Here is a 16,085-nt window from a genome sequence, read left to right as displayed (position 1 = left end):
ACATTCCAGCCAGACCCAATACACTGACATAATTCATACTGTGATAACATATGTTCCACTTCTAATGATGATAGTTCCTATAATATTTTGGATGCATGTTTCTTTTGTATTTAATGGAATGCAGGTCACACTTTCTAATTATATGTAGTGCAACAGGAGAACCAGATTCTAGAGGTGATGCATAATGGGAATATAGTACTAAACACTGTGCAACAAGTGTTTTTCTAAGTGTTCAAAATAATGTCATCTTAGTGTGACTTACTCCATCAAATACTGTAATCTAATTTTGTCCTGACTGAATGAAAAAGTAGTAGAATTAGCTAGGATTTGTTTTCCAATTTATTAGGTGTACATCTCTGCAAAACATAAGGAACAACGAGGAAAAGGATTCAGCGTTTCATGGGATATGTACAATGATCTCAGTCAACTCCAGTGGAGTAGTCCAAGTAAGATGCATGAACAGATCTTTTCTCTCTTCCATAGTGTAATAAATGGCTAAGTCCCAAATAGGATTACAATCAAAGTTTTACAATTTATTAAACGAATAGAGGTAAGCAAACAGCGCTGGGTGCGCCGGGAGCCTCCGCTCCACCAAGACGCACACCAGTTACATCAGGCGGCTTATTTTTATGCTCCTAGGCTAATACATATTAATTACTACTTCTAGAAAAAGCAGGGTTATTATAATTAGTTTCTGGAATCCAAACCCTCCCATTGGAGCATGCGTATCAGTCTCCGGTGGTCCCTCTGGGGGTCTCTGGGGTCTTTCGTGCTGAAGGCTCATAGTCTTCCTCCCAGGCTTTTTTTCTTGTCCTTCTTCTTTGTCCAACTTGGCTGTATGTCAGAGACTTGTGCAGCATCCCCTGCAAGCTTTGTCTTTTAGTTGTCCTTCAGCTTTCCCCTTCTCCTTAATCTCCTGGCCAGATATCAGAGACTTGCATAGTGTCCCATGCAATAGTCATAATAGTTAGCAGTTATTCTGGACCCCCCCCAGATATCAGAGACTTCAAGGAAAAGCCTACAAATACATTTCCCTTCAAGCTCTCTATTGACACGAATTGCTAAAACATTCCTCACAATCCCTTATCTTCTTTTTAATATCCTCAATTTGTGTCTCTTTTTCAAATTTTGCCAGTAACAACTGGATTTCATCAGTCCGTTCTTGGTGGGTCCAATTCTTAAGCATCATTACTGACATATCACCTTCCTTCTCTACTGATGTCATCACAAATTGCGTACTATTTATTTTCCGGCACATCAATAGTGTAAAGCAAGGTATCATACAAGGTATAAACAATAACATCCTTACACCACATAAAAATAAAAATAACATCCTTTTAACCCATGGTTCACCGGGCAGCCATGAAAACAAATCCCAATCCATACCCTTCCAAGTTTGTGCTGGGACGTGGGCTAATTTTCTAATTTCTTTTGTTATCTGTTTAACCACTTTCCCATTATCATCAATTTGTAAACAACAATTAGAATCGTTCAGCTTTCCACACACTCCCCCCTCTTCTGCTAGTAAATAGTCTAAAACCATTCTATGTTGAAAGATAGCATTCCTCATCTGGGTGGACCGATCAGCCAAAAGATCCAAAGCCGTCGCTGTTTGATTGGTTATAATTTCAAGGACAGCTTGCAAACTAATTATTCAATTCAAATTATAAATAGGTTCTCGGGCCCCTGATACTACCTCATTCGGGTTCCAGGTAGCCAGTCCATAATGCTCTATGATTCTTTCAGGAGGCCATTCATCTTCTCTCCATTTTTTGGGCGCTACCCCTGGCTAAGAAAGCATCAATAGATCGTTTTTCTCTATTCAGATCATCATATAATTTTATTCCTAATTTATTTCCTTGTATTTGTGACAATAAAAAGAACAAAGGTCTTATGTATCCCACATAGCATATTCCTGACCAGTCTTTTGGTAGCCTTTTGTAGGCATGTTTGCCACACACAATAATGTCCCTTTAGAGCCCACGTCCCATTTGGAAAAGGACCATCCCATTCACTTTTATTCTTTGGAACATGAAAATACAGAGTGTTTTCATTACCGAGTGATCCTGTTACAATGTCCGCCCCATTAGTACTCGTATATGTACACCTCCAAGCTCCCGCACTGGATTCCCACTTACAATTACAACCAAGTTCTCCTTGGCGGCTTGTCATATTACGAGCTGACCAGAAATGTTTAAAGAACACTTGTTTCCCATTTTCATCTTGCCACCTCCAGCGGTAGACCCTTACCACACGCTGTTCCCTAGTGGTGTTATCACACTCAGGATCTGAACGTCAAATTGTCCCTCTGCTTGTGCTCTTGCCATGGTTTTACATCCAGATCCAAAAAATTCGTTATATGAGCATTTCATCCAAGTCCTGTTTTTCAGCTGGACATACATGTATGTAGCATTCCCTTTTCCTTTATATGCTGTACAGTTTATAGGTCCACATTCAGGATCAGTACAATCATATCTGGGAGATAGAGTCCAATTACAAATGCTTTTTTTGCCTCTACTGTTCCTGTTCTGTTTAAACAGTATATACCCCGATCTGACGAGTGCAATTGCCACGGGCTTTCTTCCTCTTTCCAAAATTGTGTCCCATTATGAACTTCACTCAAATTACTAACCCACCACTTGGGTTCGACCGGGCCAGCTACCCAGGGCCAACTTTCAGTTCCCCCCCGGTCCTCCACAAACCCAGCAGTTACTAAGGTTAAAGGCCTTGGCTACTTCCTCCCCCAGAATGAAAATGTTATTCTTCCATTCTCGCCCATGGCTCAATTGCCCCTGTAAAAATAGTACCAGGAAATATAACGTTTCTTATCCTTCTGTGTCGTCCAATCTTGAGGGTGTGAGAAATGCATTCCGTCAAGGGGTTGGGCCCGCTTCCAGAATCGATTTGAGCTTGTGTTACCGTTCAGCCTTTGGGGGTGATCCAGCTCCTAAAAAACTAATTACAATTTTATATGGGTTTTAAAAAGTTCTTATTTATTATTTATTATTATTTTTTGTTTGTTTGTTTTTCTTTCCCCGGGACAACCCGGCCTTAGTACAGGAGAAGTCCAGTCGAGGCCCTCTCACTCGGCAGTCAATACCCATAGGGGTTGCCTCCCTCGGTAGACCATACACACCGTAGTGGAGGGTCCTGCCCCGGTCTTGCCTTCTCCCTTTCATCCCTTCAGGCTTTTCCCCTTTATCTGGTGCCCTTAATTCATGAAGAGCCTCGTTGCCAGAATACTAGTCCCTCTTTAGCTTTAGTTTCAGTTCCCCAGAAGCGGACTCAACCCTCCAAGCTTCGGTAGTTATTGGTCCTTTTATTCTGGATGCGTGGGTCCAACCCCTTTCTGTGGTTCTCACAGCTATTTCAGTAGTAAGTAAAACAAGGTACAGTCCCTCCCCTCGGGGGTTCAGTGATTCTTCCCTCCAGGTTTATTTATTAAGACCTTGTCTCCTGGTTGTATCTTATGAATAGCAAATCCTAAAGGTGGTGTTTGAGCCATCATTCCAATTTCTCTTAGCTCTTGTAATCTCCTTCCAATAGTAATTATATATTTCTGGATACTACGATCCTCAACTACATTGTTCCCTAGAGGCATCCCTTGAGAATAAGGCATACCATATAACATTTCATATGGCTATAATCCAGTCTCACTGTGTGGTTTAGTTCTTATGTTTAAAAGTGCCAACGGTAAGCATTTCGTCCAGGTAAGCATTTGTGTCTCTATCATTAATTTAGCCAATTGTTTTATTGTTTGATTCATTCTTTCTACTTTCCCTGAGCTTTGTGGGTGCCACGGAGTATGGTATTCCCACTGAATACCTAATGATTGACATAATAATTTTATTATTTTAGAAGTAAAGTGTGTGCCCTGATCAGAATCAATGTACTGGATTATTTCATATCTAGGTATCAGGTGTTCTAATAGATTTTTTACCACCATTTGTGCCGTAGCTCATGCTATGGGATAAGCTTCTACCCATTGTGTTAAATGATCTACTATTACCAATAGATATTTTATCCTCCCTACTGGCTCCCAAACAGGACCAAACAGGGTATTTAATGGGACTGCCACAAACCCGATGCCTCCCTGATAGCCTCCAAGGGTTACCTCTCTTAAGGGATATAGAGAAGCTCTCTCAGATACAGCAGTCCTACTTCTCATACATGCAACCAGAGGTCAATCTAATTCCGGTGCTGTTGGTGGTGGAGGCAGGGGCAACAGTGGTACTGGTGGAGATACCACGGCCACCAGAGGGGGAGCCGCCGGGGGTGGATTGTTAGAATATGGAGGTGGTAGGTTATCCAACGGCTCCCATTCATCATCTTTTTCTTTTTCCTGTTTTCTTCTTCTTCTTCAAATTTCTCATCTGCTTTTAGTGTAAATATTGAGGCTGGAAAAGGACGTGAAGTCCTGATCCATAATCCTGCATGATCATTTTCTTCTTGGCTAAAAGGTTTCTTTGAATTAACATGTGTATTTAAGGCCTGGCAAATCCAGTCTTCAAAGGATCCAAAAACAGGCCAAAAGACATGTGGTTTTAAAGGCTCCTTTGGCCATTCTATCATACAATACTGGACCATTTTTAATTTACTTTTTCCTTTTCTGGGTCCCCTATCGTTCCAATTTCCAATCATTATTCCTAATGGATTTTCTGGTGGTATGTCTGGTAATTTGCTCCCTTTCTTCTGGTCCCTGGTCTTTGATTCTGTCTGACCCATCTAGGAATTTTACTACTATTTTCCCACAGCCCTTGGTTACCTTAGTAAGAGTGTCTTGCAGGGGGTTTAGGACCTATCACCCACCCACAAATCCTATAGGAATCCCTTCGGTCCTTCACCGGCCAAGTCCCTTGTGGGAGATTGGAACCACGGTTAGAAGACCTCCACACTTGCTTCGGAACTGAGTTCCATCTCAGTCACACTCTTACACACACAGGCAACCGAATCCCACCCAACTGAACGGTATACGCCTTAAATACTTACGACTCTGTCGTCTTTGTTCGGATCTTTGCGTGCAGAATTACGGGCAAAAAATAGTGCTGCAGCCGGCAAGGGAGCTCATAAAAATCAAAATTTTTGCTTACCTTTATTCAGGTTCAAGATGTTATTGGTCCCAAACAGGAGCCACCAAAGGGTGGGGCGCTTCTCCTAGATCAAATTAAAATTCAGAAACTGCACTTCTCCGCATTTCACCGCGACTCCACTCCGCATCTCTCAGGTCTCTCCGTGTCTCGCCAGGTCTCAGCCTGTTCGGGCTCCACTTGTTGCAGGAAGAATGGCCGAAAACATGACAGACACTAGTATGGTCAGATCATGCTCTCCCTTTATTACCCGAATAGCCTGACTTTTATAGCAAACTTAACAGGGGTGGATAGTGTATCACACAAGATTATTGGTCAAAAGCACTCAGACAAACAACTGCACGAAAACAACCCCAAAAAGTGCCTGATCAGGTTTAGTAAGCAAAGTAATTAATATGATCCTCAAGTCATCATACTAAAGACACAGACTCCCTGTGTGTGTTATGAATAAGTAGATGGCAGATGTGGTCTAAACAGGAATATTTTTTCTAGGATAGGAAAGCAACTTTGTTAAGACATGTTAGCCATAAGAAGTCTAATACATTTCTTATCACACATTAGATGATCTTTGCATTGAATAAAGGATGTTATGCTAATCTGTAACTCTTCTGACTGTAGAGCTTTATGTTTTGGTTAGGTTGATGTGTTCTTTGTTGCAGTGTTCCACTTCAGCAATTCTGAATTGGTGCATACAGTTCTGTCACAGGAAATACTTCAACAAAGAACAGTGATTGTCCATTCTAGAATAGTTATATTATTATGCCACCTTACTTTGTATGTTCTCTGTGCACACTGTATAACGCAAAGTTCTCATGTAGAAAGTAGTCTGATACTGTGAGGAGGTTATTATACTGTCCAAAAAAAGAAGGAAAATTAAGTTTATTCATTTAATTGTTATATAATTTTAATATTTGATGTAGAATTTTTGTACTGAAATTATTGGAGTGAATCATGCAATTCTGTTTTATTATTGAATGGAGAACTATTTAAAGTCAGCCTAAATTTTTCAGAGTTAGCAATATAAGAAATACTGTTTTAATTACATCTTTGATCTGAACAATGGACTAAAAATAAAACAACTTCAAACATTTATGTGTTTATCTATTTTAGTTTTGCCATAAGGTTTGTTTGTTTTTCCTCCTAATGAGGAAGAATGCAAAATGATAAAATTCTCAGTTTGTATTGAGGTACTGAGGGAGATGCCTTGTGGTATGTTTTTTGTCTGTTTGTTTGTTTGTTTTGTTTTTAATCCACCTAAAGATCAAATCATTAGGTTAATAGAAGGTATGTTTAATATTCTTTTTCAGTGTCATAACTACCACATAATTTTGTACTAAATGGGCAAAAGCTTGTTAAAATATATGACTGCTTAAATCTTAAGCTTAGCCACAGTAGTGGGACTGAAGGTATAGCTTTAAAGCATGCATTGTTATTTCATGGATAATAATCTTACCTGGTATAAATACAATCTTAAAAACAAATTTGTGCCTAGATTTTCCCTTTGAAGGTTGGTACCTACTGCTTTAAAAAAAGGCAAAAAAGCTCTTTGTTTATGCACAGGTCTGTAAGTTAAGATGCAAAGTAAGATTTAACTATACCTCTATCTCTTCTTTTTACAGGTCCTTCAGTCTGGGGGTCTATGAGGGAGTCTCTGCACCCAGGGAAATATTACCCTTTACCGGGGGGAAGGGTAAACCAGTAGTGAACACAGTACAGTCCCAACCATACTGGGAGGGACGGGAGGGAAGTTGCTGTCACTGTATTAAGTCAATGTTGGGAAATGTTTAAATAGCTGGAGTCTTTGTAAGTTGAAATCTATCTCCTATTACAACTCTGCAATGGACGTGAAGAAGAAGGAAAAAAGTATTCACAAAACAGCACTTCCTGGAATATTGTGGGGAATTGTACCAAAGCAAGAAATGCATAATTGAACTATAGGGATATGTGAAGAGGAAAACTATTTTGCACACAACAAAGGAAACCTAAGAATGGGGGATCACAAACAGTAAAAGGTTTTTTTTTGTTTTTTTTTTTTAAGTAAGGTTTTCCTACATTATTTCATCCTGCTTGATGGGATTCCTAGGTATCTTCATGTTAATGAAGAACTACGCAAATGAACCTAGTACAGTTAAAATGCAGCTTGTGTCTGTATTAGGAACAGGCACTTGCAGTGTACAATATAGAAACCCCATTGTAAACTAATAAAGGTTAATTTGGACAAAATGAAGCAACCTGCAAGCTGCCAAGTGAGTCACTCCTTTCGGTTTTGCATATTTTTTTAAATTTAAAGTAGTAGATATGATATTTGATTATTGTACTTCATTAGGTTTAATTTCTAGACTAAGGCATTATTCTTAGCATGCAGTTTAAGGTTCAGGCATGCATTCTGGCTCATAGTGATCAGAAGTAATTTAAATTAGTGGGGGAAGTAGAATGCTTTTGCATTTCATGGAGTAAAATTGTTATACATTTACCTGTTTTTGTACCAGTTTTGTGTTGCAGTTTACCAATTCAATATAGCCCTGCATTTAAAATTCTTTTTCTAAAATTCTGTGGATTTTATTTTTATTGAGAACATAGATATAAAGTACTGTAGCTAACAATTAGGCTTTGAAATGTCTTTAGGAGCTGTTAACAATAAGATTGTATTATGTGTAACCTGCACAATATGGAAAGCTGAAATAGCTGTGCAAAATACTTGCCTCTGTGCTGTCAATGTGATGCGCTTTCTTCATGGTTATATAGTGATTTTTATCAGAATCTCTAAAAATAAGTTACATGGTAAGATCCGTTAAAAGCTGCATAAATGTTGGTTGGCACATGAAGAAAATTGTGAAGTCGATGACGACTGCTCTATTTGCGTTTATTCCCTCTTAACATATTACCTTCTATGCTTTCCTTTTGTTCAAAGCATGATCTTAAAGAGATGTTTAAGTTCACATATGTAATGCAGGGTATCTACACTGTATTGATTGATGCATGTTGGTCGCCCTTTGTGATGTAGTTAAATGCACAAGTGTGCAAGTTTAAAAATACGGAGTGAAATTGGTTTGGATCCTCTTCATTTCATTTGTTCAGCTTTTTTGTAGGTATTTCTTTTCTGTTTGTTGTTGTTGCTGTTTTTCTCTACTTACATGTATTCCTGTAAATAAATCCTTGTTAAGTTAACCCTTTACTTTTCCTTCAATGTGCATTTTCTTATGTACTGTGAATGTGAAATCCTAACTGGTACACTTGATCTTGTGTCCATCTCAAGTCTTTATTAATTTAGAGCATAAAGAGTATCCCATGACGATAAAGGAAAATTGAGAGATTTTTAACTCTCTGACCTCTGCTGGTCAGAGGTGAAGCTACACCTTTCCATTTTTCAAGTGCTGCATAATTAATCTGCAAAACAAAATTAATCCATAACAACCTGTTTATAGATTTAGTTTCTTACCTTTACATTGCAGACTGGATACTGGATAAGTTTTTTTGTGTGTGATTTTTTTGCTTGTTTGTTTTTAAGAACTTGCTCTTCTTTGCATGGTTCTGTTCTTTGAGTGTTAAATGACTTAGTCATTGCACTGAAGTTTGAGCTGTGAGTGTGAACATATGATGTTTAAAGAGTTGTTTTTTTTTAATTTTTTAAATGCATGATAGCATGTTGTTGCAGGAAGAACGGCCGAAAGCACGACAGACACTAGTATGGTCAGATCGTGCTCCCCTCTTATTACCCGAATAGCTTAGCTTTTATAGTGAACTTAACAGGGGCGGATAGTGTCTCACACAAGATTATTGGTCAAAAGCACTCAGACAAACAACTGCAAGAAAACAACCTCACCTGTAAGAAAACAACCCCCTTGTGATTAGCAGTCACGTAGACCTTGTCCTTGAAGCCAGCTGCTGGTAACAATATTTTTCTAAATTCCTCAATTGGGCGATGTGGGAACACAGTCATGGGAACTTCTCATAGTCGTCCTGGTAGCTTGGTTTGCTCAGCTGAAGCAAGCCATGGGATCTTTGCTGTTTCAAAAATCCCTCAACAATTCCCCCTTTTTCTTTTTGAGCAAACCAAGCCCGATGTAACAGTTTTGCAAGTAACCCTTTAACCACATTTATTGCAATACAACACGCAATGACGATTAACACCACAATAAACAGGATCCTTAATCCCTCTTCGACTAATCCCAGTAACCATCTATGCATCATTTCAAACAAATCAGTGAGCCATTGATTGAACGGATTGATATCATTTTGAACCTTTCTCATGTGCTCTTTCAGGAAAGTAATGGATTTGTGAATTGACTCATCAGAAAGGCTTAAACAGCACATTCCCTCAAAGTCCTCACACCCATGCCCTTGAGCCAAGAGCAAGAAGTCAACAGCAGCTCGATCCTGTAAGAGCACATGTTGCAGACTATTTTGATCAGGTAACATCACAAGTATCTCTGTCGTGGCATGGGCTTGCTTCTCGGCCCAGCATACCAATTTTTCTAAGTTGTTAAGTGCGGCCGCAGAGGCCACTCCTGGCACGAAAATTGCCAATGCCACTCTAGCTGCATCACCAAGCAATTCAACATTATTATTGGAATCCAGTGCGAACAATGCCCGTTTATGTCTGTGTCGTGGTTTAACCCGGCCGGCAGCTAAACACCACGCAGCCGTTCGCTCAACCTCCCCCCTCCCTCTCTGGGACGGGGGAGAGAAATGGAAAGTGAAGCCCGTGAGTTGAGATAAAGACAGTTTAATAAGACAGGAAAATAATAATAACAATAACAATTATAATAAAAATAATAATAATACAATGATGATAATAGTACTACTACTAATAATGTGTACAAACAAGTGATGCACAATGCAATTGCTCACCACCCGCTGACCGATGCTCAGCCTAACCCCGAGCAGTCCGGCCCCCTCCCCCGGCTAGCCACCCCTATATATTGTTTAGCATGACGTCAGATGGTATGGAATACCCCTTTGGCTAGTTTGGGTCACCTGTCCTGGGTCTGTCCCCTCCCAGCTCTTACTGTACCCCCAGCCTGCCCGTTGGCAGGACAGAGCAAGAAGCTGAGATGTCCTTGGCTTAGTATAAGCACTGCTCTACAACAATTAAAACATCGGCATGTTATCAGCACTCTTCTCATCCTAAGCCAAAACACAGCATTCCACCAGCTACTAGGAAGAAAATTAATTCTGTTCTAACTGAAACCAGGACAGTCTGGTGATCTCAAGCAACTGTGACAAGCTTGGAGCAAATATAGTAAGTTTACCTAAGTAACATGGACCTCCGATAGCATTTGCAGGGATACCTTGCCAGGCCCTATCCCCGCAAATCAGAAAAACATCAGGAGGTAAGGCCATAGCCGTAAAATTGTTCCAAATGCTATAGTTGTTACCCCTTGTCTCCGTGCCATAAGCCCCTAAACCCTGCCTAGTAGTGTCATTGTAATCACAGGTGTTATGTGTATTTCTGTATCCGTATGGCCCTTTCCAAGTTCCTGTAGCAGGATCTTGGTAATTCATTCTTATTTGTGGTAACACATTTGGTGCTGTTCTATTTATTGTTTGAAAATGAATACTTGCAGGAGGGTCTTCTCGGTCACCAGTGAAACGTAAGTGATTCAAGACACCCAATGTCTAGGACAATCGCTCATCGATGTCCTTGATTTCTTTTAATATCACTAATTGTTCCTTTAAAACCTGATGTGATCATTCAACCATCAGTTGGCCTGTGGGAGAATATGGAACACTCATTTTTGGCTGAATCTGTAGGAAAATCCATTCCAGAACTCAAAAATGCTGCCCTATCATTCCACCCTTGCCATCACCTGTGTCACTTATACTACTCCTATTACCCGTGCTATTAGTGTCAGTGGCATCCTCCTGAAACCGTTTCTGTCTTTGTCGCCCCTTACTCTCCCCATTTTCTTTTTGCCACTGACCAAGCACCGCAAATGGATGAGACACATGATTGCTAATTAGGAAGGAGAGTGCAACGTCTACTATACGTCTGCTAGCAGTGCCGCCTGCAACCTTAGAAGCTATTTGTGAAACAGCCTGCCGGTGGTCATTTGGTATTGTGATCTGCGGTTCTGCAGTCCTGCACCGCAATAAAGGTAGTAATATAGCTAAGTCGTCATTAGTAATCCCTACAATGTGGCAACCCCACTGAATATTATCCAGGAACATTTGTACATTTATCAAATTATGTAACAGAATAGTTATAACACCTATCTGGGGACGAATAGTCTTTTTTGCATTGCAAGATACACCTCTCATAAAAAGAATGCTAGAGAGAAGCAGCACAGCCACCGCCGCCTCCATGGTTACGTCAGACGGGCTGCAGGGTTGTGATCTCCGCCCCTCTGCTATGTGCCAACTCGCCACACGGTGGAAGTCGTCTGCCGTTGTTCACTGACGCCTCTGGTCTCCCATAGCAACTCGATCCCGGATGTCCCGCGTCCCACCGCGATTCCTTTGTCCGGGTCGGTGCTTGGAGTTTCTCAATGTCTCTCAGGTATGTCGGCTTTTGTCAGGTCTCTCCGTGTCTCTCAGGGTTGTCCGTGTCTCTGAAGCGTCTCTCAGCGCTCTCCGTGCCTCCGAAGTCTCTCCGTGTGTCTCAGGTCTCAACTTCTCTCAGCGTCTGTCGGGTCTCTCAGCCTGTCCGGGCGCCGTATGTTGCAGGAAGAACGGACGAAAGCACGACAGACACCAGTATGGTCAGGTCATGCTCCCCTTTAATTACCCGAATAGCCTAGCTTTTATAGTGAACTAAACAGAGGCGGATAGTGTCTCACACAAGATTATTGGTCAAAAGCACTCAGACAAACAACTGCAAGAAAACAACCCCCTTGTGATTAGCAGTCACGTAGACCTTGTCCTTGAAGCCAGCTGCTGGTAACAATATTTTTCTAAATTCCTCAATTGGGCGATGTGGGAACACAGTCATGGGAACTTCTCATAGTCGTCCTGGTAGCTTGGTTTGCTCAGCTGCAGCAAGCCGTGGGATCTTTGCTGTTTCAAAAATCCCTCAACAGCATGTGTTTTACATGCTGCCCCCCCCTTTTTTGTTGGCTTTGCAAGATTGAAGAGAGAGTAGTTCAGACATACTGTATGAAGTATACTCCCTAATACTTGTACATAGTTTTTACTCAATTTGGTCAATGTGAATAACATTGACAATAACAATAGCATGTGATAACTTGCTTTCAAATTACATTGCTAGTTCAGAAGGAATTTTGTATTTACTAATAACTGAAGTAAATTGGTAATGGTTTTAGTCACCTCTAAATCAAATTCTGAAAGAAGGAAAAAAAAAAGCTTTAAGATTTAGCAAAGTGTGGTATTATTTTAGCCCGCAACTTGCTTTAATTTTGAGTATGTTTAAGTATTAGAAAAGGGTTTTAGAGAAATGACATTTAAAATGCAGTAATCATAGATTAGAAAACCTGCCTTATTAACACCAGCATTACAGCTAGAATCTGAGTTTAACTAAACTTTTTAAATTTCAGAAAGCCCTGTTAATCAAATAAAACCACTCCACCTCATCTCAAATTAGTTTAGGATGTAACTTTTGTACATATATATTTTAATTGTACAGATGTGAACTGATTTGGTATAACAGCAAAGAAAGTAATTAAAATAAGGCAAAAATAAACAGTACTGACAAAAAGTAGTCTTTTGTATCAGTAAGTACTCTCATGGTATATCTTAAAGCAAATAAACCATATTTCTATTGCATAATATAGTGCAGGGCATGAAATTTGCAGAAGCCATTTAGGGTATAATGTGAGGTAAGAGAAGTTCTGAATCAGCATTAACAGTTATATTCCATGAGGCAATACTTTAATTATATTAAAGAGCATCTTAATTCTTGTGGTATAGTCTTGACAATTCTTGAATGTTGATTGAATATTTATTTTGGTAGAACTGTGAGGTTTTGTTACATTCTAGTGTTTCTGCCTCTTAACATGCTAAAAACACTGCTTTCTTCATTTGCTACTTAGACACTGAATAAAGTTCTGTTAGTGTGCTAAACTACAGAAATAGCTGCTGCTAAGTAAATGATGTAGATTTTCTATTTAAATATTTTTGTTGTAGGAACCTCAGGAGGTCAGTGTTTACTAGTTTTACTTTTTTTTTTTTTTAATATATGCCTCTTTCCTGTTTTGAGTTTCCCTTTCTGAAGGATTCCGAGAGCAAACAAAAGCTGCTGATCAGCTGCTGAACCTAAGTTGTTAACAGAAAATTTATTTAAAATCAGTATAAATGTATCTCTTTGGCAGTTTTAAATTGCTGTTCAATTAGTGTTAGGTGAAGTAGAATCCTGTTTCTTTGTTTTCATTACACATTCAAGAAACAGCTCTTTTCATTTAGGAAAACAAAATTAGAATAGTTCGCTATTTTAACCACTGCAAGCAAAAAAATCAGTTTTGTATTTTTTTTTCCAAAGTTTATTTTCTAAATCAATGAATATGTATATTTTAAAAATATAAGGTAATTCTTATGCTTTAATTTATTGCTCCTTAAAGCTTGTACTTAAAATATCACTTTAGAAGGATGGGTTTAAAATTTAATCATTTTAATTTTTAAATGTTATGAAGTAGCATTATTTTTGTAACTAACAATATTGATACACATTTATTTTATTTTTATTAGGGTTTTTATGTTAGCATCAATCGTTATTACTTAAACTGCATATATTGTATAATAGTGAAATGTATATTCTAAAACTTCAAGTGGATTTCCTCCAGTGAAACTCATTGCTACTTAGAAATATTCAAATACTAGCTTTATCTCAGGTGAATACTCTTTTACCTTTTTTGTTCAGAATACATGCTTATAAAAATGTCTTAATTATTATCAGTTTAAGACAGTGCCTAATATGAAATACATAAACTTATTCTAAATTAACCTTCTACTGTGGGACAATAATGACTTGTGCTTCACCCATTTTATTCATATTGAATGTATTAACAGGTAAAGGTGCAAAAACATTCTTCCCTTGAAGAGAATGCATCCATATTCAAACAACTGAAATATTTCTGGAAAAAATGCTTTAAATGCAACACTATTGGAAATCTTTTATTTCAAATTTTGTCAAGGAAAGAAGTTGCAACTGAATGCTAATTGCCTCAATGCTCTTTCATGTGGATGACAGATGCATAAAGCTTCTATATAGGGTCTAAAGAATAACTTTTTATCTTAAAGGTTAAGCTCTACAATGAAATGACTGCTGTAGATTATAAAACATCCTGCAGTTATCTCAAACATTGATGTTTGTATATGTTTGTTATATATTACATAAGTATTTCCAGTAACTTCATCTTGAGTAAATAAAGCTCAATTAGTAGCTGGGCATTTCACTCACCTATGCATTCACAGAATCACAGAATTGTCTAGGTTGGAAGAGACCTCAAGATCATCGAGTCCAACCTCTGACCTAACACTAACAAGTGAAGTGACCGCGTCCTTGAAGCAGGGCCTCAACGAGCGTAGATGTTGTTTGGGAAGACAGATATTTTCACGAGAGCCCACCCCTCCCCTCGCCTTCCTTTTTCTACCTTTTATTGCTGAGTGTGACATCATATGTTATGGAATATCCCTTTGGTTTGTTTAGGTCAGCTGCCCTGGTGATGTTCCTTCGTCACCTCTTGCCCACCCCCAGCCTGCTGGCTCCTGGGGGGTTTAGAGGGAGTCCTGATACTGTGCCAGTATCACTCAGCAGTAGACACAACACTGGTGTGATACCAGTGCTGTTCTAGCTACAGGTGCAGAGCACAGCACTGTATGGGCTGCTGCAGGGAAAGTTAACTCCATCCCAGCCAGACCCAGTACAAGCAGGTAATAGTCTGAAGGCTGTATTATGCTTGAAAGCTTCCTGGTAACATCCCTGATCTGAGCCCTGGGGACGCAGCAATCTTCTCTGAGAAGAGGGTTTGGTCTGCACATGGGAGCCTCTGTTCCCTTCAGAAGGGGAGTCACCTATGACTACAACTTGCCACTGTTTCTTCACAGCACTGGTTTTGATGCCTCTTCTTCCATCTTCTCACATCCCTCATCTACCATACCAGAGCCTCATATCTATTCAGTAATGGAAGCTGAGTGGATGGACAGGGGATCCTCTTATGACTTACAACTCCCACAGGCGTGCTTGCTGTTGTCCTCCATCTCAGGGAGTAGCCTCAGGCACGCCTGAGAGCTGGGTGGTTGCATGAACTGCCAGGAGCTCTGTCAGGGTGGTTGTGTTAGTTCTACCAGGTTGCAGAGGAATGGAAGCAGAGGGTGTGGCTTTCTGTCAAGTGGTCACCATGTCTGTGCCTCCTTGCTGCCACAAACCTGACAGAATGTTGTTTAATACGTTGCTGTTGGTTGAGGAGGCCATCAGGGCTGCAGCCCAAGCCTGCTGGTGAGCAGAGCAGGCAGCAGCCCTCCTACTGCCAGAATGTGCTGCCCTTCTTGCATGCCCTTCTGCACAAACTGTCACACCCTCTCTGTCCCTGCTTACAAATACTGTTTGTGACACTCCCAGTCAGTTCTTGGAAAAACTTCTGTCTTAACTAGAATTAAGTACAGTTGACTGTTTGGATGACTTTGGTGTTGAGCAATCTGCATATAAAGTTCAAGAGTGAGGAATAATTATTTACATTTTTAAACTGAAAGGAAAACGTTTATAAAAAGGAATCATGCTTAAACTATGTATGCTGTGTATGAGCTGAACAGCTAAAGATACTGACAAAGATCTTTGCTTTATGCTACAATAAGAATAAAAAAAATGGCTTGTACTTGGGTCATTAACATTACAGAATTGTTTCAGTACATCTTTTCAAAATAGACTGATCTTTTAAAAGTGCAAATAAACTATTTGGTTAATGATTATATCTGTGGTGTGTATTATATTGCCTAGATTGCTTTAGTCTTTGATCAGAACCTTTGTTTTATAAAAAAATTACTACTTCAAACATTTTAAATACTAAGTATAAAACAATAAGCAAGAAATATTGAAGTAGAATGGGT

The 16,085-nt window shown here is 39.5% G+C and overlaps 1 protein-coding gene and 1 long non-coding RNA gene across 5 annotated transcripts in view; both read left to right on the top strand.

The window, feature by feature from the left end:
- Positions 1-494, top strand: part of LOC137846933 (transportin-1-like) — a 41,537-nt gene extending 41,043 nt beyond the window's left edge. Inside the window, exon 9 of the mRNA XM_068665037.1 lies at positions 347-494. Within this exon, the coding sequence (XP_068521138.1) occupies positions 347-369 (23 nt within the window). The 3' untranslated portion in view covers positions 370-494. The remainder of the gene's footprint in view (positions 1-346) is intronic.
- A 10,911-nt stretch (positions 495-11,405) lies between these two features.
- The window catches only part of LOC137847047 (uncharacterized), a 98,700-nt gene continuing 94,020 nt past the window's right edge, over positions 11,406-16,085 (top strand). For all 4 annotated transcript variants that reach the window (XR_011090749.1, XR_011090747.1, XR_011090748.1 and 1 more), the window contains exon 1: positions 11,406-11,586. This is a non-coding gene — a long non-coding RNA (uncharacterized lncRNA). The remainder of the gene's footprint in view (positions 11,587-16,085) is intronic.

The sequence above is a fragment of the Anas acuta genome, chromosome W (assembly GCF_963932015.1).
Source record: "Anas acuta chromosome W, bAnaAcu1.1, whole genome shotgun sequence".
Classification (NCBI taxonomy): Eukaryota; Metazoa; Chordata; class Aves; order Anseriformes; family Anatidae; genus Anas; species Anas acuta.
Note: the sequence above shows the minus strand (reverse complement) of the source record. Positions and strands in the feature narration are given on the sequence as shown.